At 40.8% G+C, this 27,227-nt stretch overlaps 1 protein-coding gene across 2 annotated transcripts; it reads right to left on the bottom strand.

Moving 5' to 3' along the window:
• Nucleotides 1-19,739, bottom strand: LOC124145077 (prolow-density lipoprotein receptor-related protein 1-like). 2 transcript variants are annotated; one of them, XM_046514749.2, is made up of 11 exons: nt 19,327-19,739; nt 13,556-13,801; nt 12,674-12,842; nt 9,948-10,072; nt 9,330-9,489; nt 8,914-9,029; nt 7,254-7,394; nt 5,544-5,684; nt 4,072-4,350; nt 3,048-3,095; nt 1-1,616 (listed from the first exon to the last, which is right to left on the bottom strand). In XM_046514749.2, the coding sequence occupies exons 1-11, from the start codon at nt 19,442-19,444 to the stop codon at nt 1,567-1,569; spliced, it is 1,593 nt and encodes a 530-aa protein (XP_046370705.2). In that variant the 5' UTR covers nt 19,445-19,739; the 3' UTR covers nt 1-1,566. The 2 variants fall into 2 exon arrangements, with proteins under 2 accessions (XP_046370705.2, XP_046370706.2); XM_046514750.2 differs by having other exon boundaries at nt 19,381-19,733.
• Between the last annotated feature and the right edge of the window lie 7,488 nt (nt 19,740-27,227).

The raw sequence follows: 27,227 nt of genomic DNA, 5'->3' as shown, positions 1-27,227 counted from the left end.
TATTGTCAAAAGAGTAATTTATTTCTGAATAAATAAGCAACAACAAACGTACATTATCAAAAAATTCTTAAATAAACACAATTAAGGGTCAATCTACGAAGAAACATGTGGATCATAATAAAATCAGATAAAAAAAGTCACATATAAAAATAATTTGAAGGAGATAAAAGCATATCAAACTCTCTGACTATTTTGCGTGATGTGATACCTACAGCCGTTAGCGACTGGCGATATTGGGAGTAGGGGATTGGGGGGGAGGGGGGGGGGGGGGAGGGATGAGTAGGGAGCGAAGATCGGCTGTCGGGATGGAGGGGGAAAAGCATATGTCCATAAAGAAAAATGTATTTTGAAAAAAATACAATGTTCAGACTCATCCCACGCAACCCTCCTCCACCCCCACCCACTAGAACATAAAATGGTGGGCCTCCTAGCCGCGTGTACCCTGAACGTTTCAGTTTTGCGAGGCAGTTGTCACACAACAAGGATTGGGTGGTTTGGGGTGTTTGTGTATCGTTGTACACCGAATACGTGGGACATTGCTCATGCCGTCACTCACTCGTTTGTCCTGTCAAGACCTGTTTTACAGGCCGCCATGATATAGCTGGATAGTCCTGACTGCGGTGTTAATCAGTAAGCACACAAATATTACACAGCAAGTCGGAAAATTAACCCTAAAATAAACCCTGAATAATATCTAGATCAAATGACAGTTTTCAGATGCACAAACCAATCAAATATAACCTTCTAACAATTTCATAAACGAATATAAAATAGCATCTTCATCTTTTGATTAACGAATATAATATAACTTCTTTACAATTTAATAAACGAAAAAATAATAACATCTTCATAATTTCATTAACGAATATCATATAACATCTTTACAATTTCCTAAACGAAAATGTAGTTACATCATTCTTCATAATTTCATCAACGAATATAATATAACATCTTAACAATTTCATTAACAAATATGAAATAACATCTTGATAATTTCAATACCGAATATATTATAACATCTTAAAAAGTTCATAAACGAATATATAATAACATTTTGATAATTTCAAAATGGCATTGTGACGTTACTGTTTGACGGCATTCTAATGTATACAACCTGATGAATAAATATGCGTTATATACACATCACAATATGATCATTAAAGCAAGCCAATGTATTGAGAATTCAAATCCACATGAAAGTAATATGCAATTAAAGCCAACGGTCATGCAGAGAAAAAACAGTTTCTAGTTAAATCTACCTAAGGTTGTGCAGTCATCTCTCATGGAGGTAAAGCAATGCATTGACTGAGTCGAAGGTAATTTTATCTACTAATCTGGATTGCCACTTCTTTGACATTGTCGTTTCCAACCTTCCTTATCACCTCTAAGGTAACACCATTTTCCAAGAGACTATCTATTCATGAGTTGTTTTCACTGCATATATCACAATTCCCTATTCTGTAAGTTTATAATCAACCATGAAACTAAACCTTATATGCAAGGTGAGTTCTTGAATTCGGTTTGTAAGGGAAAAGAAATATAGTACTTGTGAAGATATTCAAGGGTTCACATTAACATTTTAAAGATCCTTGAGGCAGCAGCGATGATCAGAGCATCTGAAAACAGAGTCAATCGAGAGTCAATAGTTATTTAAAAGATCATATTTACACCACTCAAGTTTGAAATATGTTAAAATTACCAGTGTGTTTGAGAACCACAACACAGCGTGTATTACCTATCACTTAGTCCCATGGACCCGTGAAGATCCGGGGTAGAATAGGTCTTCAGTAACCCATGCTTGCCGTAAAAGGAGACTATGCTTGTCGTAAGAGGCGACTAACGGGATCGGGTGGTCAGGCTCGCTGACTTGGTTGATGCACGTCATCGTATCCCAATTGCGTGGATCGATGCTCATGGTGTCAATCAATGGATTGTCTGGTCTAGACTCGATTATTTACAGACCGCCGTCATATAGCTGCAGTATTGCTGAGTGCGGCGTTAAACAAAAAACAAAAAGTTTTCCACTTTGGATGTAATGTTTTGTAACCGGTTCCAAAAAGCCAGAATCGTCTCCAGATACATGGATGTCTGTTGGATGTCTCCCTCGGCCTTTCCAATGCACGCGGTCATCTCGGTCCCCAAACGGAGGAATCCATAGTGGAACTGGATGTACTGGGTTTACTTGTTTACATTACACTACCCTCATATAAATATTGTTGCTCGAAATATCGATATTTCTTAAAATCGGCTGTCATGTTGTACAAACTGTATCGAAGGATCGGTAGACAAGCGGTCATGCAATATCACTACTGCATTGCAACCCTAGGTATTATTCGAGTAGAGACGAATGGCTTCACCCCTCCATCCCCGTTCGGAACAGCCCACCGGACCACAACACCAGAACATCAGAACATCAGAACATTCTGAGCTGACGTTATTGTCACACACGCCAACAGCGGTCAAGTCAGTTCACACATTGGTGTAATCACTGACTCATACGGATAAATCCGAATGTAAATTGATGATCAGCTCGGAGTTTACCGTAGGGTCGTCGAACACTACATTAGTTGCTACGTCGTGGATGTGGATGTAGGCTTATGGGAGGAAGAGGTGAGGTGAGGGGAAATGGGGTTTAACGTCGCGTCCAAGATTATTGCACTTATATAGCGACGTGCATGCACGTGTGTGTGTGTGGTTGCTTGTGCTAGTCCGGACTGATGCCGATTTATAGTGCTAGCCCACTGAGATACCATGCCGCAGTTTAACATGAATACCCTACTCAGACACAGTATACTGACTCCGAGCCGACCAGTCCTTGTTTTAGCACCTTAATGCCGAGCGCAAGACAGAGTAACAACAAGTACCAATTTTTAACGTCTTTTGGTATGACGCGGTCTGGGATCGAACCCCGGACCTTCCGCTCTCCGGGCGGACGCTCTACCACTAGACCACGGGGGCGGTCTATGGGAGAAAGAACCACAGATTGGGTTGACATAACCGGTTGGGGTCAAATTGTCCAATAACATTTATAAAGGTCCAATACTTACCAACAAACCTCTCCCTGGATTTGGTTGCTGAACTCGTTAAATTTACAACTGGAAAATATGAGAAATTGAAATTAATAACAAAACAAATTAGATAGGGCCTCTGGTTTAAAAAAGTAACGTTAAGACTGTATCTAATGATGTTGAAATGATATTAAAGGCAAGATGTTTAGCAATGTTAGTTCACGTCCTACACGCCGCGTAATTAAATGACAACATCTATAAACCACGCATCACTAAATTAAAACTGTTTGGGATGATTACGAGAGTGGAAGTGAATGTTGATGTGACCCTATGGAACCCTTGTCCCCGATGAGAGTGGGAGGGTGGGGGTGCTGGTGGTGTGAGGGGAGGATCAGAGCAGTCTTCGAAATACCTGCGTGCTGAGAGCAAAATACCAGTGACTTTTAAATTGTGCTAGAAACATTTCCGTAAAGCTGCCCGACTGTCGAATCGAAAACTGTAGTTAATACATTTTTATTTCTATGAATCAGTAAATCAGTAAAGACGTCCTTTAATGTCAAAATATGTTGCCAGTTTGTTTTCATTTCGTAGTTTATCGGAAATGTTTTGGGTTGGTAAATTATGATGAGGGCTTGCAACATTTTCTGTTAACAAGCCCTCCTGGCCAGTGAACTTTGGCAACAAATTTTTACACTGGATAATAGGATTAGTATAGGCCGTGTCACATGAATGTTTGTTCATATAACGCAGGATATATCGTAGTCATTTGCCATACTTGCGGAATATATAGCTATGGTTCATGTACGAACGTGGGTAATTTCTTAGTGCTAGTTTTAAGATGCTATTACGATGAGGATCGGACAGTCGCAGTGTATGACCTAGCTGTTTGTCTTTGGTCCCGACGACATGAACCTCACCTACTACTAGGCCTGGCCTAGACTCGATCATTTACGTGATATGGCTAGAGGATTGCTGGCCGGTGTGTAAAATAACATTCGCTCACTCGGAACATTAATCCAGACCTTCTATGGAATTTAAAAAAATATGAATAAAAACGACGTACCATTTAAGTCCTGGCAAACGTCCCCCTTCCAGTAGGGTTGACACCCATTTGGACATACTCCAGTGGTAGGGTTACACACGTCTCCGTGGCAGTAGCCACACATCCGACGACATCCCTCTCCGTAGTAATCTGCTATGCATCTCTGTTTGCACGTGGCCCCTCTCCACCCGGCACTGCACCCACTCGGACAAGAACCGGAATTAGAGTCACATGTCTGTTCAGACTTACAATGGCCACACGGCACTGAGCAGTGTAATCCATATAGTCCTGGATGGCAATCTAGAACGAACATAGCACGTGGAACACTTTTAGGTAGACTACAAGTCAAGAACCAGATTAATGGCTATTTGTAAGCTATGGTATGCGCATTTCTAATGCTGCTTTTGTCGATGCACTTTCAATCAGTTAGGGAATGAACGAAAAATGTGGTGAAACCACTTGCCTTAAAAATATGTTCTTGTTTGCTGTGTGGTGTTTTCTTCGCGAACACTCGGTGTCATCACTGATTTTCAGCGATCTATTCAAATACCTTTCATTGCTATTTCTGCTTTAGCCCAATGGAATCTGTTTCGTCGGATAGGCGAGACTGGTGTGAATGATGTTTTATATAATTTTTATTTTCTGTTTTCACTTTTATTTTTCCAGGATACCTGGGTGGCCGAAGGTGTTATGGTGAAAACGTATTTTATCATCCAAAACTGGCTCCCACAGGAGATATCGCTTGGGTGAGATCAAGCGATATCTACACTGTAGATATCGCTGCAATGAAATTGCATCACAATGCTTTGCAGACCATTGTGACATCACTGGTTACCATGACGTCACAATCAAATGACATTACTAATGGCTCTGCTACTGAAGCTGTAAGCAGTACTTTTTACACTTAAGACACTGCTTATTACAGTCTACAAACTGAAAAAGTTGGAAGAATGATGTTTGATGATAAATAAAATCTCACCCTCGTGTCTTTTGATATCAAATATATCAACACTCGTTGATAAAATTGGAAAAAATCCTCGGCAAGCCTCGGAGTTTTCCCACTTTTATCAACTCGTGTTGATATATTTGATATCAAAAGACACGAGGGTGAGATTCTCTATGTCCCTGATTTGTCATGCCCTACAGCTGCGGGTTTCAGATAAGTGATAAACATCTACGACCTGCACTTTGGCTTGCACGTAATGATTTCTATCAGCAACGTTTTAGGAGTTGTTTTTTTCTGTCGGGTTAACACTGTTTCATCTATGTGTATATCTATGTGTACGTGGAGAAGCCTTCATCACACTACGCGGATGTATTTTACTGCGCAGGTTCTCATTCAGTTCATTGAATTAAGAATTCAGTTGATTTGCATAAGAAATGTGTCAAACAATACATCTGTCATACTATCTGAAATAGATGTAACGAGATTTCTCATGAAATGGTCTATCGAGAGAGTTATTAAATATGTATGTCTTTTAAAGTCCCTCTACCTCTCTGCTGGCACGTGTCCCCTCCCCTCCAGCCGGGTTGGCAGCCGCTTGGACACTTCCCGGTCACGTGATGACACGTAGTCCCTTGTTTGCACTTGCCACAGGGGGAACACCTCTTGCCGTATGTTCCAGGTCTGCACTCTGGAGGAACATAATAGACATGTTGGTGTATAGAAGACAGACACTCTGGAGGAACATAATAGATATGTTGGTGTATAGAGGACATGTACACTAGAGGAACATAATAGACATGTTGGTGTATAGAAGACAGACGCTCTGGAGGAACATAATAGATATGTTGGTGTATAGAGGACATGTACACCAGAGGAACATAATAGACATGTTGGTGTATAGAAGACAGACGCTCTGGAGGAACATTATAGACATGTTGGTGTATAGAGGACAGACACTTTGGAGGAACATAATAGATATGTTGGTGCAAAGAGGACATGTACTCTAGAGGAACATAATAGACATGTTGGTGTATAGAGGACAGACACTCTGGAGGAACATAATAGATATGTTGGTGTATAGAGGACAGACCCTCTGGAGGAAAATAATAGACATGTTGGTGTATAGAGGACAGACGGTCTGGGGGAACATAATATACATGTTGGTGTATAGAGGACATGCATTATGGAGGAGTGAGTGGGTATGGTTTTACACCGCTTTTAGCACTATTCCAGCAATATCACGGCGGGGGACACCAGAAATGGGCTTCACACATTGTACCCATGTTGGGAATCGAACCCGGGTCTTCGGCGTGACGAGCGAACGATTTAACCACTAGGCTACCCGACTGTTCCGCACTATGGAGGAACATAATAGACATGTTTGTGTATAGAGGACAGACCCTCTGGAGGAACATGATAGATATGTTGGTGTATAGAGGACATACCCTCTGGAGGAACATGATAGACATGTTGGTGTATAGAGGACAGGCACTCTGGAGGAACATGATAGCCATGGTGTATAGAGGACAGGCACTCTGGAGGAACATGATAGACATGTTGGTGTATAGAGGACAGGCACTCTGGAGGAACATGATAGCCATGGTGTATAGAGGACAGGCACTCTGGAGGAACATGATAGACATGTTGGTGTATATATGACAGGCACTCTGGAGGATCAAAATTGATATGTTTGTGTATAGAGGACAGGCACTCCGGAGGAACATGATATACATGGTGTATAGAGGACAGGCACTCTGGAGGAACATGATAGACATGTTGGTGTATAGAGGACAGGCACTCTGGAGGATCAAAATTGATATGTTTGTGTATAGAGGACAGGCACTCCGGAGGAACATAATAAACATGTTTGTGTATAGAGGACAGGCACTCTGGAGGAACATAATTGACATGTAGGTGTATAGAGGACAGGCACTCTGGAGGATCAAAATTGATATGTTTGTGTATAGAGGACAGGCACTCTCCAGGAAAGTATTTGTCATGTTGAAGCATAGTTAGAAGCAAGTAAGACAAAACTCGTTCTTATAAGATTTGTTGTCTTCAAAAGTGAATTATTTCTCTCTTACATTATCAATATGTACGTTGTTGTTTTATCATGCAAGGAAGTGATTCCGTGTCATTTTTGTAAATATATAATCCTCTCATCAAACAACTACGAAACAACAATTTATCTCGAAACGTATGTCAGACGCATCCCACTTGTCAGATTAGTCCTGTTCCGCTCTGTCAAGGAACTTACCTTCCTTGCAGAAGTTTCCCTTGTACCCTGGTTCACACCCAGCCAAGCAGGACCCCGTGGTCTTCTCACACAGAGACATGCCACCAGTACATAGGCCACACTCACTAGTACACCCAGCGCCGTATCTTCCGTCAGCACACCCTGGTAAGAAAATTAGGTATAAACGATAATGTTCTAACAAGAAGGAACACTGTCAAAATCAATTTGGCCTTGGTGACTTGGCTTGTTGCGTGTCATTGTACCCCTCCACTTTGTTATTGTCTTCTGGCTGGAATATTGCTGAGTGCGGCGTTATACAAACAAACAAACATTATATGCGTGACACAAATACGTATATTTATTATATACTACAGTGTGAAAGATAGAGTTTTCCGAACTTTTATTTTCATTGAAGTGAACACAACACATGATATATCACTGCAGTGAACATAACACTTGATATTTCACTGCTGTGAACATAACACTTGATATTTCACTGCTGTGAACATAACCGTTTGACGGAACTAGTGTCATACAAGAATGACCTCCCCTCGAATTGTCTCCCCTTTATCGCAAGTGTCCAGCCCGTACACAAACTGTTGACTTCCTTTTAACGTTAATTCACCATTGACAAGGCAAAACAATGACATATGGTCATTCATGGAGTTAATATCGCTTCACGCCGTTTGTTATTCTCTCGAAAATGTTTCGTTATAAACTGTAAATTTCTCATTTAACTCGTCAATCGATACTGTTCGTTTTGCAAAGCGCCATCTCCGGCGAAGGAGATATTTTAACGAGTGGCAACACATGAAATTTCCTCTATTTATACAAATTGGTCTTTGTGCAACCGATTGGCGAAAAGTGTTGAACATATATGTGGTGAGTACACGCATGCAACTTCAAGAGTCGATTAATCAGTAGTTTGTAGCGTACATCTTCGATTGGCGAATACTACCCCCACCCCCCATCCCCAGTAGAATAAGTAGAGCACTTTCGTAAAAGCAATAGACAGTGTTTTCCTAAAAATAACATACAGTATATATGTTTACTCTGTTGACTGGCTTTAAGGCAGTCCAAAGGCAATAAAATACTTGAACCAACAACAGTTCACTGATGGGTATGCGGAGAAGGTGTCAACAAGCGTCACACAAGTGGGAAGAACTCTTCACCCCAGCAGTGAAAACTCACCGGATGCCCATTGTGTAATTCCTATTCTTTGAATGACATTGTAAAATACTTGTTGCAACTGCTGCTCAATAAACCGTGTTTGTGTTATTATTCAAGTTGGTATTTCCGCTATCCGAAGTGTGCAGTGAGGACGTCTTATTGTTGGAGACATAAATGCGAAGTTTTTTTCGCATTTTTCGCATTTAATTCACGTCCGCGTTAATTTCAAGATTTACAGTAACTCGAACATGTGCATACGCATACTGATGCACATGTGCTGGTACATGTAATTCTCGCATGCAGGAGTTGCTAATGTGCACCGCTGAGAGTGACAATTACAATGATTCATTTGTGTGCTTCTGCTTGAATTCGTAATATGATCTTTTGTTGAACTATTTAGCTGTATAAGTGGGGCACGTCTATTGCATAATTTATGTATTAACAATACATGTTATATTTTGCTTTAGTGTGACATTTAACCTGAATGCATGGGGTCTTGAAAACATGTTACCTGTTTCTTCTGAATTTGGAGAAAAGACGTGGATTCCGGTCAGGGTTTTGAAATACCTTGAAGAAAGGATTCCCATGTGCGTAAAGTTGAGCTTTTCAGGGATCACTCGAATGCCCCTGTAACATACAGTAACTGATTTGAATAACCATTGTTAAAGGTTTTTGACTGCTGAAAGACGTCCGTTCTTGTTTACCTTGAGTGATTGGAGAATGTCATAATGTGTAATAATTTCTCGTACAAGCACATATAAAGAATAAGACGTTAAAGAAGGAAACAAGGTCAATATTGATCTACGTAAGATACAGTCGATTTTATAGGAACATGGCAAACTTTGCCCATAATATATCCCGACTTTCACTGTGAAAACTAATAATGATTAATTTTAGGCCGTTACAAAAACACATTGATTATGAAACCTGTATGTTCTGTCAATAATGTAGAGAAAACCATTGAAGACAGCGATGTCCATCAAGCGAGGTTTGGTCAAGATGTTCCTGTAATGTGTTCTTCTGTCTGTACCATCCTTTAAGATGGAGTACACATTCCCGTTGTATTCGCACCAGTAGAGACGTCCGGCTGAGAAAGAAACGCAGACATGATTTACTACTACAGTGGAACTCCGTTCTCAGTGTAATAGAAAGGGGGGGTTGGGGATCTGGGTTGGGTATGAGTGGTGCTGCTCTCTCTCTCTCAGCGAAAGAGGTGGGTTGGGCAAATTTTATACAAATAAAGGAGGAGGGCATGAAAAATTGATAGAGTTCTATAATTTTAAATAAATGAAATACTGATTGAACATTATTGAGGGACTGGTTCTATGTTATGAGGGGAGGGTGACATGAGAAAAAAACATGTTAAATAAAATGGGATGAGGTCGGCACAGTATGAAACGGTTCTAAGACAAATTTGTTCAATCAGAGATGATTCATGAAAGTTGAGTTTTATTTCACTATTGGGAACTAGGTTCGTGCGAATGCGTGAAACCCTTGCATGGGTTTTTGATTTGGATTAACGATATAATCCGCAGATATGTTTACTTTTTTCGTTGAAAGTGGCTCCCGTCGGTGCATCGACTCCCGTTGATACCAGAGTCGTCCTTCCACTCCCATCATAGTTGCATGATTCAATGATGTCAGTGTCGTGATCAAGCCAGTATAACTTTCTGAAGGTCAAACATTTTACATTGAGTACATCTAACATTATCTTTGGCTGTTTATTGTTTAAAGCCGCACCCAACGTTACTCCAGCTACATGACTGCGGTTTGTAAATAATCGAATCTATACCAAACACACCAGTAACTAATAGTATGAGCAAGGCCCTACGGGGTACGACACGCAAACCAGTGATCAATAGCATGAGCAAGGCCCTACGGGGTACGACACGCAAACCAGTGATCAATAGCATGAGCAAAGCCCCACGGGGTACGACAGGCAAACCAGTGATCAATAGCATGAGCAAAGCCCCACGGGGTACGACACGCAAACCAGTGATCAATAGCATGAGCAAGGCCCCACGGGGTACGACACGCAAACCAGTGATCAATAGCATGGGCAAGGCCCCACGGGGTACGACAGGCAAACCAGTGATCAATAGCATGAGCAAGGCCCTACGGGGTACGACAGGCAAACCAGTGATCAATAGCATGAGCAAGGCCCCACGGGGTACGACACGCAAACCAGTGATCAATAGCATGGGCAACGTTCCATAGGTACGCATCTTCCCGAAGCAAGGGAGTTAACTGACCATAAAAGTCCAGTTACAACCCTTGCGGAATTAGGCTGGAATTTCTGAGCTCGATCGTAACGCCACCAGTGGCTATTTCGAGCTATGCCCCTTCTCTGTCCCTCCTATTGACCAATCAGATGGTACCTCTGATATCACTTGCATTTGTTTCAAACAAATGGCGGCACCCTGTGAAGACGATCTGATCGATAGTCAAGCTATGTATTGATATAAAACGGGCCTTACTTCGCGAAATGCATTAGATCACGTGAGCACCTTGACTAAAATCATGAACAGATTTGGAAAATATCTTTTGACGCTGAGTTGACATTGAACCTGATGTTGATTTCGTTACGCGATTTACGCGACTATACATAGACTTGTTAGTCCAGCCTAAATATAACAGTTACTCCATTTTCCATCCTAGTTCGGCAAAGGTGGAACCATGACGTTTATAATCAGTTAACTCCCCTGTCTAGGTAACATACGGGGTACGGCACGCAAACCAGTGAATAATAATATGAGCAAAGTGGTACGGCACGAACACAAGTGATTGATAGTATGAACAACGCGCGGTTTATACACCTTGAGTGAATGCAACAACATATTATATACATATTACATGCCATGATATTAAGAAACTAACATACAGTCACTAAAATGAAGTTATGTATAAGATATAATTAAACTAATTGTATAAGGAACCGTCAATCCCCAGAGTAGAACAAAATTGATGAGTGGAAAAAGGTGCTAGAGCTGCGAATGAGGCGGACATGGACGCGGGATAGCATTAATAATTACGACGTTCCTTTCGATGAGCATGTGCGATAGAGCCAACATAGAGCCAGTCATGTCACACGGGGTGTAATACCCAGACCCGTATTACACCCACTGGCGGGCTGACGTGGCTTGTCAATACATTTTGAAAGGGCGCTCGATATCAGTCCAGGTGGTAAGAGTTAGGTCCCTTGGTGTGTCGTCTGCTCGGCGAGCATTCCTGTGACAATGCCTTCCAAAAAATGTTAAAATGTTTTGCATTCACTTGCAAATAGGATTATGGAGCTAGACGCAGTCTTTGACAACACCGAGGACAGATTTAGAAGCGAAATTGACACAAAAGGTCTTGTGAACAAAGTGAAAAACACGAACACGGTATGTAAACCCGACTGCGACGTGAAGATATTCAGACACGATTTGGTCGCAGTCGGAGAGGTGCGAATCCCGGGAGAGGTGACACCCATTGATCAATGTTTTATGAAAGGATACATTATATAACTTGATGTTATAGTATTATGAAAACTGCCGTGATGTTATAGTATTATGAAAACTGCCGTGAAGTAACCTCTCAACACATGATCTGGTCTGTGTAAGAGATACAAAAACGTATAAAGGTACATAGTTAAACGAAGAAAGTCATTATATTATGCCTCAGCTAGTACCGGTAATATGGTAGATAAGGTGAGGTGAGATGGGGTTTAAGGTTCTTGCACCTATATAACGACGTACATGGTGTGTGCGTGCGTGCGTGTGTGCGTGCGCGCGCGCTTGTACTTGTCCGGACTAATGCCGATTTGATAGTGCTAGCCCACTGAGATACCATGCCGCAGAAAAACATGAATACCCCACTCAGACACAGTATACTGACTCCGAGCCGACCAGTGCTTGTATTTCCCCTTAATGCAGAGTGGCAGATTAGTAACAAGTACCTTCTTTTGGTATGAAGCGGCCCGGGCATCTAACCCCGACCTTCCGCTCCCCGGTCAGACGTTCTGCCACTAGACCATGGAGGCGGTCGGTAACATAGTAGTACATAAAGATAAATGATATGGCCTGACATAAAGACCGAGTGACGCTGTATGACTTCTTACAGACATATCACATGATCTCGGCTGGGGACACCCAGGAAGGTCACCTCACCGCCCTTAGTCGAAATTATAACTGAATAAAGGGTGACATGGTGACATGGCGTGAATACGATTACATGTACTTGAATATATAGGTGAAATATATGTTTCGTACAAATACAAAATTGTTAATTACCTGTCGGTTTTGTCTGCAATGATGCCGATTGGATAGCTTACATTTTCACTCACAATGACTGTACTATTAGACCCACTAATGTCGATTCTCACAATGACTTTATTTCCCAAGTCGGTGTAGAAGATCTTGCCGGCACTACCATCAACAGTCATGCCATGCGGGTTTGAAACTGGAAAATGTATTTCCAAAAAATGTCACTTGTGGAAAAAGGCAAATCAAGGATCGTTAAGAGGGCACATCTTGGACTCGAACCACATGTTTTTACAGAGCCAATTGAGTGAGTGAGTGAGTGAGTATGGTTTTACGCCGCTTTTAGCAATATTCCAGCAATATCACGGCGGGGGACACCATAAATGGGCTTCACACATTGTACCCATGTTGGGAATCGAACACGGGTCTTCGACGTGACGAGCCAACGCTCTTACCACTAGGCTAACCGACCGCCCCCAGAGCCAGTTGACCCATTGGACAACTTTCGTTAGTTAGTTTGTTGTTTAACGCCGTACTCAGCAATATTCCAGCTGTATGACGGCGGTCTGTAAATAATCGAGTCTGGTGAAGACAATCCAGTGATTGGCGTCATGAACATCGTTCCACGCAACAGGGATACGATGACATGCATCAACCAAGTCATCGAGCCTGACCACCCAATCCCGTTAGTCGCCTCTTACGACAAGCATAGTCGCCTCTGACGACAAGCAATTCTAACCGGATCTCTGTGAGTACTGGGCCACCAGTGTCCACGGAATAGTGAAATGGTTTAAGGAAAATTAAATAGATTTTGATTTTGATGAAGTCTCTATCCGAACTGTAATATCAAACTTGCAAGTTATGGCGTAACCTTATAACTGACTTATAAATCTGGACGGAAGGGTCACTTACCACTGTTTAGTTTTCGAACCAGAGTATTATTTCCACCATCAAGTTCGGAACTCCTGATTTCCTCTCGGCTTATATCCGTCCAGTAAATTCGCCTGGTGACATTGTCATAGTCAATGGCTGTGGGTGTGGTGACAGATGTGATATTGTGCCGAGTCATCCTGTCCTTGAACAGATCCCACCTGTACACCGATCCCAAAGTGAACAGTGTGTGCCTTTCAGTCAATAGTATCGTAACTTCAGGGTGATCTATAATAAAAACAGTATTTGTAGGTTTTAAACTGTCCCCTAAACGTAAGGGCTAAAAGCCAATCATGTGTGATGTTGCCCAACATTCACTATCCTAATATTCTCCATTACTGGTTACAATTATACAATATTATAATGAGGAAAGTGAAATGAAATTACTATCCAACTCTGGCTTCCACGTGATAAACTACAGTAAACTACGGTTATAACGAACTCGAAGGGACCACTATTTTTTGTTCTTAATAACCGTAGTTCGTTATAAAGATACATACAACATATATACAACAAATGGTCGGGACTAAAAACAAAGTTCGTTATATAGGTCACTTCGTTATAAGCGTGTTCGTTACAAACGTAGTTTACTGTACTGTCCTGTGAGTTCTAGTTAAATTAGAATTTATATTTTTGGTCAGTTGAGATATGTGTTACCTTAAGGTTAAAGTATTCAAGTCTGTTACAAGGGATTCTGTGTTAGCTTACTTTTTACACGTTTCAAATCCTTCTGATTCCAACAATGCAACGAAAAAACAGAACTCCTTGGTATGTGAGGATGTGATTGAGCTTCAGTGACAAAATGCACTGTGAACATGTAATGTCATAGCACCTTGTGATGTCCCCTTGTAACCGTGGCGTCATATGGTTACGCCATCACATCTACAGGTTTGTGGTATTTTTCCACAATTACATCCCTGATAATAGTTTTGCACAAACTACACTATCTAAGTAGTGATTTCACAAAGATGACGTAGTGTTATATAAAAACGTTAGCCCGCAAACGTTTCCCTCGTTTGGAACTAAGCTCTACATTTTGATATTTCTTGTTAGGTGATGCGCCGTTATAAATTCAAGATGATCGAAAAATCAATGTGGTCATCAAATGAACACACTGTACAATAAAATATTTGAAATAATATGCAATAATAAATAAAATCTCACCCTCATATGTTTTGAAATGTAAAATATTAACTCTCGTTGATAAAAGTAGTTTATTTCTTCATCTTTGCTCATGTTATCAATATAGCTGGAATATTGCTGAATGCGGCGTTAAACAACAAACAAAACAAAAAAACTTCTTAATTTTAAACGACGGAAACCTCTGCGGTCTAACTTTTTTTATGTAACGGTACACTATCATTGTGAAATCACCACCTAAACATTATATGTATGTGTGTTCGTAAACCTCGGTTAACATTCTCTATTTATCAGGATATACTCGATCTAAAACGTTTTTCATGGATCGAAGAATGTATCTATAAGTACGAGGCACAAAAGGAAACTGTGCAGGTAAAAATATGTGATATGTTCAAATTCGATCTGTTTTGGCGAATGGGATTTTAAGATACGTTGAAGCCCAAACGAGCAAACATCTACGGATCACCGAATGTCATCAAGCAGAAGTGTTGCACGTGACCAACAAAACCATTTCTGCACGTGCATGTTCCCCTGGGCCATGAAAAACCTGCAGTCCTTGTTCTAGCCCCTTAACGTCGAGCGCCAGACAGGGTAAAAACAAGTACCATATTTTAACGTCATTTGGTATGACGCGGCTGGGGATCGAACCCCGGACCTTTCGCAATCCTGGCGGACGCTCTACCACTAGACCACGGAGGCGGTCCGACAGAACAAGAAACAACTGTCACAAACACCATATACAGCTGCACTCATACGGCGACATGAATAACAAAATGACGTCACAGATCGACTTCGTTCTCAGCGACCTAGAGTTACGGTTTCTGCTCATGATGAAGATGCAAACGGCATTGACGATAGCTCAGACTATTGCTAATCACAGACATTACTGTTCTGTCTATGGTAGGGTATTGTCAGAATTGGTAACATCGTGTAAATATACGATCATGACCCTCCCACTTCTGCATTGTTTCACTTTGAAGGTAGTAAATTCTTGTTATCAATCTTAAACCTTGAAATAAACCATGGCACGTCTCTAATAGTCTCTAACACTGCATCAAATCTTAAACCTTGAAATAAACCACGGCAGTCTGTAACAGTCTCTAAAACTGCATCAAATCTTAAACCTTGAAATAAACCACGACACGTCTGTAATAGTCTCTAAAAGTGAATCAAATCTTAAACCTAGAAATAAACCACAACACGTCTGTTATAGTCTCTAAAACTGAATCAAATCTTAAACCTTGAAATACAGCACGGCACGTCTGTAATAGTCTCTAAAACTGAATCAAATCTTAAACCTTGAAATACACCACGACACGTCTTAAATAGTCTCTCAGACTGCATCGAATCTTAAACCTTGAAATAAACCACGACACGTCTGTAAAAGTCTCTAAAACTGAATCAAATCTTTAACCTAGAAATAAACCACGACACGTCTGTTATAGTCTCTAAAACTGAAACAAATCTTAAACCTTGAAATACACCGCGGCACGTATGTAATAGTCTCTAAAACTGAATAAAATCTTAAACCTAGAAATAAACCACGGCACGTCTCTAATAGTCTCTAAAACTGAATCAAATCTTAAACCTTGAAATACAGCACGACACGTCTGTAATAGTCTCTAAAACTGAATCAAATCTTAAACCTTGAAAAACACCACGGCACGTCTGTTATAGTCTCCAAAACTGAATCAAATCTTAAACCTAGAAATAAACCACGACACGTCTGCTATAGTCTCTAAAACTGAATAAAATCTTAAACCTAGAAATAAACCACGACACGTCTGTAATAGTCTCTAAAACTGAATCAAATCTTAAACCTTGAAAAACACCACGGGACGTCTGTAATAGTCTCCAAAACTGAATCAAATCTTAAACCTAGAAATAAACCACGACACGTCTGTTATAGTCTCTAAAACTGAATCAAATCTTAAACCTTGAAATACAGCACGACACGTCTGTAATAGTCTCTAAAACTGAATCAAATCATAAACCTTGAAATACACCACGACACGTCTTAAATAGTCTCTCAGACTGTATCGAATCTTAAACCTTGAAATAAACCACGACACGTCTGTAAAAGTCTCTAAAACTGAATCAAATCTTAAACCTAGAAATAAACCACGACACGTCTGTTATAGTCTCTAAAACTGAATCAAATCTTAAACCTTGAAATACACCGCGGCACGTATGTAATAGTCTCTAAAACTGAATAAAATCTTAAACCTTGAAATAAACCACGGCACGTCTCTAATAGTCTCTAAAACTGAATCAAATCTTAAACCTTGAAATACAGCACGACACGTCTGTAATAGTCTCTAAAACTGAATCAAATCTTAAACCTTGAAAAACACCACGGCACGTCTGTTATAGTCTCCAAAACTGAATCAAATCTTAAACCTAGAAATAAACCACGACACGTCTGTTATAGTCTCTAAAACTGAATAAAATCTTAAACCTAGAAATAAACCACGACACGTCTGTAATAGTCTCTAAAACTGAATCAATTCTTAAACCTTGTATAAACCACGACTCGTCTGTAATAGTCTCTAAGACTGCATCAAATCTTAAACCTTGAAATAAACCACGTCACGTCTGTGATAGTCTCTTAGACTGCATCAAATCTTAAACCCTGAAATAAACCACGACACGTCTGTAATAGTCTCTAAAACTGAATCAAATCTTAAACCTTGAAATAAACCACGACACGTCTATAATAGTCTCTAAAACTGGATTAAATCATAAACCTTGAAATACACCACGATACGTCCCCAATAGTCTCTAAGACTGCATCAAATCTTAAACCTTGAATAAACCCCGACACGTCTGCAATAGTCTCTAAAAAAGTGTTTCCGCGGGGCAAGGGGCAAGTGGATTTAGCATTTGAATGTCTACTGTGTGGATAGCGTCCTTTACATCATGAATAATACGTGCAACATAGAAAACATCATCGACGATTGTTGACATTCACTTTGCATTTGAATCAACGCTTTTATCGTCAACCGGACTTGTACACACGTAATCAAACACGTGATGTTGTTACGACATAAAGCATGACCTAGATCATTGGATTTCGCAATCCAACTCAATCAACCAACAGCTGTAAGCGTTGGGTACTCAACATAATCTCACTCCCCACTTACTGCTTGTGTGTCTTCGTGTGTGTTCGTGTGTGTTCGTGTGTGTGTGTGTGTGTGTGTGTGTGTGTGTGTGTGTGTGTGTGTGTGTGTGTGTGTGTGTGTGTGTGTGTGTGTGTTGGTATTTCTAGGTCAAGCTCAAACTACTCGTAAGTGTAAAAAGAGGTGTCTTACCCTGTTCCTGTGTCCTGCTACAACTACTTCCAGTGTAAAAAGAGGTGTCTAACCCCTGGTCTGTGTCCTGCTACAACTACTTTCCACTGTAAATAGAGGTGTCTTACCCCTGGCCTCTGTCCTGCTACAACTACTTCCCAGTGTAAATAGAGGTGTCTTACCAAGGGCCTTGGTCCTGCACCAACTACTTTCCAGTGTAAATAGAGGTGTCTTACCCAGGGCCTTGGTCCTGCTCCAACTACTTTCCAGTGTAAATAGAGGTGTCTTACCCAGGGTCTGGGTCCTGCTCAAACTACTTTCAAGTGTAAATAGAGGTGTCTTACCCAGTTTCTGTGCCCTGCTACAACTACTTTCCAGTGTAAATAGAGGTGTCTTACCAAGGGCCTTGGTCCTGCACCAACTACTTTCCAGTGTAAATAGAGGTGTCTTGCCCACCGCCTTGGTCCTGCACCAACTTATTTCCAGTGCAAATAGAGGTGTCTTACCCATGGTCCGCGTCCTGCTACAACTACTTTCGAGAGTAAATAGAGGTGTCATACCCCTGGTCCGTGTCCTGCTACAACTACTTTCCAGTGTAAATAGAGGTGTCTTACCCCTGGTCTGTGTCCTGCTCCAACTACTTTCCAGTGTACATAGAGGTGTCTTACCCCTGGTCTGTGTCCTGCTACAACTACTTTCCAGTGTAAATAGAGGTGTCTTACCCCGGGTCTGTGTCCTGTGCTACAAACTACTTCCAGTGTAAATAGAGGTGTCTTACCCAGGGCCTTGGTCCTGCACCAACTACTTTCCAGTGTAAATAGAGGTGTCTTATCCCTGGCCTGTGTCCTGCTCCAACTACTTTCCAGTGTAAATAAAGGTGTCTTACCCGGGGCCTTGGTCCTGATACAACTACTTTCCAGTGTAAATAGAGGTGTCTTATCCCTGGCCTGTGTCCTGCTACAACTACTTTCCAGTGCAAATAGAGGTGTCTTACCCATGGTCTGTGTCCTGCCACAACTACTTTCCAGTGCAAATAGAGGTGTCTTACCCCTGGTCTGTGTCCTGCTACAACTACTTTCCAGTGTAAATAGAGGTGTCTTACCCCTGGTCTGTGTCCTGCTACAACTACCTTCCAGTGTAAATAGAGGTGTCTTACCCCTGGTGTGTGTCCTGCTACAACTTCTTTCCAGTGTAAATTAATAGAAGTGTCTTACCCCTGGTCTGTGTCCTGTGCTACAAACTACTTCCAGTGTAAATAGAGGTGTCTTACCCCGGGTCTGTGTCCTGCTTCAACTTCTTCCAGTGTAAATAGAGGTGTCTTACCCCGAGTCTGTGTCCTGCTACAACTACTCTTAGCTGTAAATAGAGGTGTCTTACCCTGGGTTTTTGTCCTCGCAACGAAGCCTGTGAAGACAAGCAGACATATTGTCGATATCCTCATGTTGCCACCACCAGTGAATCGTGACAGCTGCACGTGATCCAGATGTAGTATTCAATGTTTACTCCGCTGACGGATAATGTGTCACATAGTAACAGGAGCTTCAGTCATGCATGTTTCTTGTATATCTACGTTGGTTTTCTCCACAGTGATAATGGTGTAATTATGCTTAAAACAGCGTCAAACCCAACTCATTCATTTGCATATGTATCCATGCATACACTGAATACGGGTATGTAGGTTTGATCTTACTGCGTTGTGACAAAACACACCTCCCCTGAACTGTCATAGTTCAAACATGAAGGCATTCTTTATATTAGTTCGTCATTACAGGAAATGGAAACTTTGTATCTGATATGGCAAAAGGACAACATGCATCATATTTCTATGGCTTTGTTTTCTATTATTTGTTGGCGGGGTGATTACATCTTGTATAATTACTATCCTCGTTCCGGGCGTCTATTTCGACTGATACGCACAGTTGGCTCTGTGTGTCGCCCAGTACTCTGTCGTGTGTAAGTCTGAATAGACGGTACGTTTGACCTCCACAAGAAAAACAAATATAAGGTAAAGCCAGCTGTAAGCGACATCACGGCGGGAGGCACAAAGGTATGACACACACTGGCTATATTGTCCCCCTGCTCATTAGTTTACATATATGGATGTATATAAAGTTCTATTTTTGATGTCAAACTGAATTTATATTTTCTTTGACTATAAGACAGTGTTACTTCAGCATCTCTAATATGTTTTAAAACAGACATTTGATCTACGATAACACATATTTAACAGTTTGAATAAATATAACGTCAGGTATAGGCTATTATGCTGATGGTAGGTTTAGCCTTATCACTGTATAAAGATCATAAGCATGAAATGTAATGAATGAACAATTTGCTTGTAAATCTGGGATACAAATAAAAGCGAAAATATATCATTCATATTTCCAAAACAAACCAATAGCTTGTTAATGTGACTCAAAGACCATTAGTTTGAAAATGTGTGACACAAACAAACCATGAGCATGTAAATGTTCAAACGAAGAGAAAAAACGTAATCAAAGTAATTGAGATGTCTTGCAATTATGGCGGTGGTACGAGTAGCCTTACCCTTGTTATAGACCATTCGCATGTAATTGTGAATCACAATTACAAAGCATTAGCACATAAAGATGGTACATTCAGATGCGAGTGTGCTGCACTATATACATTAAGAGCTTCAGAAGAAACCTCGTTTGGATAAATAACTGTTTTCATATCTAAACAATAAATTAATGTTTTAATATCTTAACAATAAATTACTGTTTTAATAGCTAAACAATAAATTACTGTTTTCAAATCTAAACAATACATTACTACCACACCAGGGTGTACTAAGTTTTTGAGCCGTCAATTAAAATACATAGATTATTATCAGTGAGAAAATCTTCAATGGAAAAGGAAACGTCCCCATAGAGGATCATAGCCTATGATTATACAAGAGTTTCGGGAGTTGGTCACATTATGATAGTACATTTTGTAGTTCGGACCGTTGAAAAGGGTGGAATATAAAATGAGCACAAAGTGAAAGCAAAGTGCAATGTGATGTCGAATTGCAAGAGCCCGCAGAATAACATTCAATGTATAGGGCTGTGGATCACTTCCTGTCTCACCAAAATTGAACATCCCCCTGAAACCTTAACAGTTGAGGGAAAAATAAATGTTTTGACGCCAGTCAAATTAGTCGTTGGCTTGAGATATGTCTCTTGAAGACATATTGCTGACGGTTGAAAATCATGTAGTAATAATAGCAATTCATTAATCTTGGTCCTTAGTCTTGGTCCAATGCCACTGTAAAAGTTGGTGATACCTGTTCATGTTACCGGGGTCTGAAGGACGGGCGATCTACTTTGACCTGACCGTGATGACTTGCTTCTGTTGCGCCCAAGGTGACACATGGTTATGGTTTTGGATGTTGCCTCTGTTGAGTTTATTGGAGTAACAGCAATATATTTCCGGGTTTCAACAGACGAAACAGATTTATAACAGCTGCGGAATAAGAGGCTGTGCGGGTCTGCTGCTGAATTGAAAGTAATAACCGCTTGGCATCAGGGTAAGAGATTTTCTTTACCGGTTGGATTTTGATGATATTGTGTTCCGTTGGAAATACAGGACACAATTTGGAGTAGGCCATATGACCCCCAGTGCAGTTTAGACATTTGCGGTCGTTAGTCTATTCAAGGCTGTCGTGATTTTGTTCACCGCATCGTTGGCGTGTTTTTGGTTGTGTGCATGATTGTGATCCATGTCGGAATTGTTTACATGTGTAGCAATGGGATGGATTTGGAATATGTGTCCATCCCGATGTTACTATATTCTGCTTTGATTGCTTTTGGAAGTTTGTGAAGTGCAAATGTAATTAGATAGGTGTTAGTGTTGGTGATTTAGGAGATAAACATACTGTGTTTTCAATGTAGAGCTAGGTTACCTGTAGATTTAACCCCGCTAAATTGAATTTGGAACCGAACGCGCAGCGTGAGGTTACAAATGTTAAATTTAGCGCGGTTAAATCTACAGGTAACCTAGCTCTACATTGAAAACACAGTATGTTTATCTCCATTCTACCATGACAAAATAAAACGCGAACTCTTTGGTGTTAGCAAATATACTGAGTGAAGCGGCATGAGTTGAGTCGAATGTTTTGATCTGATCGATCTGAATTACGGAATCACCGAACACAATATGGCGCTGTATATACTCAAGCTGTTTGTTTACTCCATAATACTTCACTCGAACATATGACAGGCATTGAAAGCATATAAGCACGGCAACTTGGTAAGCTAACATGAGTTGGGAATCCCTAAAGAAAACAAAGCAAGCTTTGCAAGGCTTTCGCTCTACATCGCACGTCACCATTATGACGTCATATTGTTTATTGTGACGCAAAATTTATGACGTCATAGTCGTATATAAAACACCGCCAAAATTCCAAGCTCTCTGTTGTCTCCAAAACATAAATACAGTCCCTTTGTAGATTGCTATCATGTTTTGTGCACGAAATGTATTGCCACACATCCTTTGAATATTGTAGTAACCGCATCTGTGCATTTTGTAACCTGTTATTGTAGATATAATTATTTAATTATGCCTACCGACAATGACTGAAAAAACTACTATTCTATGAATATTAGCTTCCGCGGTGATGCGGCCGTCAAACCAGCTGTTTCAATCAGAGGGGGTTTATTGTGATTTAATAGCCTCTGATTGACAAATCAGAATCGAGTAAATTCCAAATTCATGGTAGAATGAATTGTTGAATTGTTGGTTTTCGAGTTTTGCATTCTATTCAGAGGAAAACGTTTCTAATTTCTAAAACTTTAAACATCACAGACAATGCCATAGGGGGATTTTGCAGTACATAGCAAAAGGATTGAGTCTCAGAGGCAGACCATCAATAGATTGTACAACTGTAAAATAAAATGTTCCAACTATCTGGAGATGAAAAAGACTACTCTTCTTCAGAAATGAGCTTTTAATCTAATGCACGTTTGTTTTTTCTTGGTTGTTCCATGGATATTGTGTATATGATTCACCATCCCAGCTCACCGCTCACCTTCCACCACCGAGTGTCATAAAGACGCTGCACAATACCAGTGGATCTCCAACTGGCAGCACAAAGTATACTGAGATGATATACTCAAGCAGAATTATTGAAAATGAAGCAATCCACCAGATTGGCTCATGAGCCAAACTGGGTGAAGGGCTGAAGTGAAAAGATAATTCTGAAATACAATTTGTGCAAATAAAATTAATGCACAGGGCAGGACTTTACCAGCCGATTGATATGATCAGGCCATCTAGCCACCCGTCGGGCCAATGTTAGTGGTGTGCTGGTCTAAGGAACGCTAGTCTGGGAGTCCAGGGGATACATTCGGCTCCCCACGGCGTCATATCTTAAGGAAATAGTCTTCTTATGAAACGGCGCACCCTTTACTACTTGTATAAAGTACTGCGTAAGTGAGTGGGCTGCATTCTACTCCGCTTTTATGAAAATTTAGGCAAAATCACGACGACGGGGGGACACCAGAAATGTGTTTCATGCCATTTACTCTTGTGGGGAATCGAATCCAGGACTTTAGTGGGATGAGCAAACGCTATAACCCCAGTAATAATTACAAAATGTCCTGCTTGCATCCCAAGTACCGAGTTGTCCGTCTGGTCATTGTTCCCGGTGCCTTGGTACCTTACAATATGTCAACTGCCATTGGGATAGAACTCGGTTTTGCTGTCAGGAACACAACCTTTCTGACACTTCTGAGGCTTCTCATTCTCCCAAACGTTCTACTTAGTGCACAGCAAAAAAAGTGTAGGTTTCCGTCTTCCGGAAACCTTCCGGAAACCTACCAGATGCCTTCAGCAACCTTCAAATTTCTTGGTATTTTCAAGATATTTTTTTATGTGTTTCACACTTAAGTGAACAAAATGCACCCCCCAAATTTTGACATTTTTTTTGGAAGGTTTCCGGAAGGTATCTGGGCCGGATCCAAAATGGGTAGGTATCCGGAAGGTTTCCGGAAGACGGAAACCTACACTTTTTTTGCTGTGGTGGTAGTCACATTCGCTGTCTGGAGGGGGCTAGGGCCCTGAGCTGATAATAAGCCTAATAAGCCTAACCAGCCTGACTGTGCAAATATCAACCGAACCCTCTTTGCTGCATTTATTTATTTTAATCTGTATAATAATAATAATAATAATAATAATAATAAAAATAATAATGATAATAATAATAAAACAATAAAAATAATAAGGGGCTGATGATGTACGGTTGTCCGTGATGGGCCGAGATAGGGAGGATTTATTCTCCTGAACTAAACGTACATCACCCAGTTAGGGCCAACCCCCCAAAAACTGGGAAACTACTGCGTTACAGAACGACAAGAAGAAAAAACAAACATTGTTCAACTCTGCAGCCCAGTCAGCCTCCTTCCGATATACAAACCAACAAAACTAGAGATTGGACTTGCCCCTGGGGGAGACAGAGATCCAATCCAAGAATATCTTGGACGTACAAACTCAAGTCAACACTTATTGAGTGTGCGAAAGCAACAAGGTGGCCTGACATACCACGTATATTCGGCAAATTACTGAAGCAACATAGGGACAAAAACATGCCAATGTATGCATACCTTCAGAGCAGAATATTCGCGACCATCTGTTGACTGAAGTTGTATATACTCCCTGAGTCTGGTGTGCTGACTGCAAACGCTTGTCAGGTGCCTTTGCATGAACCCCCAGTTCGAACAGTAGCCGACCCGAAATTGCAAATCGACGTTCGCATTGTTCTCCGCAAAGTACCTGATGCAGTTGTCACTGATGACCCACTCATGGGCTCGCAAAATGGCCGCAAAGATTTTGAGTTTTCCCCCTCTATCCAACCCCTCTTCTGTCGATGATCTTTCTGATGATCCCTTGTATATTTTGTCATTTTATAATCAAATCTGTGATTTACCGATTGAGAAATGAAGGCCAATAAAACAATTTAACCAATCATTTCCACAGAATCAACTTGATAAATTGTATAACATTATTTCTGTTACTCTCAATGCGGACTGTTCTTTGCATGACATTAACTGCTACTTGTATACCGGAGGAACTCCACATAGTTTCCAAAGACATTGAACCACAAAAGGGTAATAAAAATACATCCAAAGAAAAACCGGTTTCAGATTTAACTAAATGGAACCAGGAAAGATATTTCCTGGATAGAGCTTTGCGTAGAATTATGATCCTCAATGTGAAAACGACAAAATTCAATTTGGAAAACTTTAAAAACAAAGTACAAGACGACAAGAGAGACAATTCTTAATCAAATTCTTGTTTCTCTGAAGGCCAAGTTAAAGGTTTTGACAGAACGATAAAAGAAAGTGGGAATAAGGCAAATAATTTCATGAAACAAAACAAATTGTTCAAATCTAATGCAAAACAATTTTACAGACAATTAAATGCAACCAATGGCAGTGGTGAGAAAAGACCCACCATGGATTCCAGTGAGGGGTTTTGGAAACAGTTGTGGTCTATACCCGGCAACTGTAACCTCGAGTATCATGGGTAGAGGATTAAAATGATTGTGTACACGAAAAATAAGGTCACCATTGTTGTGTTTCATTACACCTGAATGCCTGAACTTCGCTTCCAATGACATTATTTACATGGAGCAGAAAGGAGCCAGAAAGGGATTCTGGGGTTGTAAGGATCAATTGCTAGTTCAGAAAATGATCTTTGAAGAGGCTAAAACTTACTACCGCATCCTCTCAATGTGTTGGATAGACTACAGAATAGCTTATGATTCTGTAGCTCACAAATGGATTTTGTATTGACCTCCCCGAGCGAATACTTGTTTTACTCCGGTCTTAAATGAATTGGTGGTCATCTCAATTGTATGTATTCGCAGGGGCAGGTGGGGCCTTCGGAACCCATTTCTGTTAGAAGAGGAATATTTCAGGACGATTCTTTTAGCCCTTTACTTTTTTTGTTTGCAATTAAATCCGTTTAGCTTTTTGGTCAGCAAAGAGAATGGTTATCATCCGGGACCCCATTAGCACATATCACCAACACCCCTTGCTCACTTCTTTTACATGGATGACCTTAAACTTATTGCCAATAAACCTGCCTTAAACTTATTGGAGGATCCACACTCGAAAAACAGATTCTCCTTTTCTAATGATATCGGCATGTCCTTTTGCAGCGTTAGAAATTGACACTAGTCAAACTGCCCAATAGTAAAGGTATCATAAGGACAAGCAGAAATTTGCCATTTTTCGGGGTTTAGCTATTTGATATCATTATAAGGACTAGTGGACTGAAAATGTTAGGCTCTAATGCTGCCTTGTGACTCGACAAATGCAACATTCTTCATCTGAAACGTGGCAAGGTTGAAGAGGGAGGATCAGTCAGTTTACTGGGAGGAGGAATTATTGACCATCTCGTGGAAGGTCAGACCTATACGTACTTTGGGACGCATGTTAGGAACAAACTCCAGAATGCCCGTATCAAGGACAAACTTCGGGCTGAGTACAAATGTAGACTCAAGAAAATTTGTAGTTCAGAGCTGAATGCTCGCAATAAAGTTGAAGCTATACCTGTCCTTTTGGTATTGTTTATTGGACGAAGCAAGAAATTTACGGTATTGACACACTCACACGAAGAATCATATCAGACAATAGATCCCATCAACCTCGTTCTTCCATCAATCGCTTATATTTACCAATCATAATGGGAGGGCGTGGTTTGATTAACTTGGAGGCTCTTCATGATAGAAACTATGCACTTTTGGACACATTTATTTGTCTGATGATCCTCTTGTGAAGCATGTCAAGACTCATGATGAAACAAGGCATTGCACAATTTTCGAGCCGAGCCAAGGAATCTTATGGTCAGTGTTGATTTTGATGATGGTTCTGCTCTGCTGGACTCAGATTTTCAAGGAGAGGCTACCTGAACGACCACGGCATCGAGTTTATGTGCAGTGCGTTGAGAAGATCCTTCGCTTGGATGAAGTCGACTGGCCTGAAAAGTGAAACACATCATAGAAAGCTTTGTTTGCTGCTCAAGGCCGGGGGCATGGGTGCTACAGTCGTCTTAGGCGCCGCGATTCGCTGTGCAGAGTTGGGTCCCTTGGGCACGCCAGAAACCTATGAATGTGGGTTCGAATCTCGGTTCGCCCCAGTTATGTTTCTAGGTTTGTCAGCACCATACCCGTGCTCGTGGGTTTCAACGAAGTGGTAAACATCTAAGACCTGCATCACTTC

This window comes from Haliotis rufescens, unplaced genomic scaffold (genome assembly GCF_023055435.1).
Source record: "Haliotis rufescens isolate VD_foot unplaced genomic scaffold, xgHalRufe1.0.p SCAF_1, whole genome shotgun sequence".
In the NCBI taxonomy this organism is placed as follows: Eukaryota; Metazoa; Mollusca; class Gastropoda; order Lepetellida; family Haliotidae; genus Haliotis; species Haliotis rufescens.
This window is presented reverse-complemented; position numbering and strand designations above follow the sequence as displayed.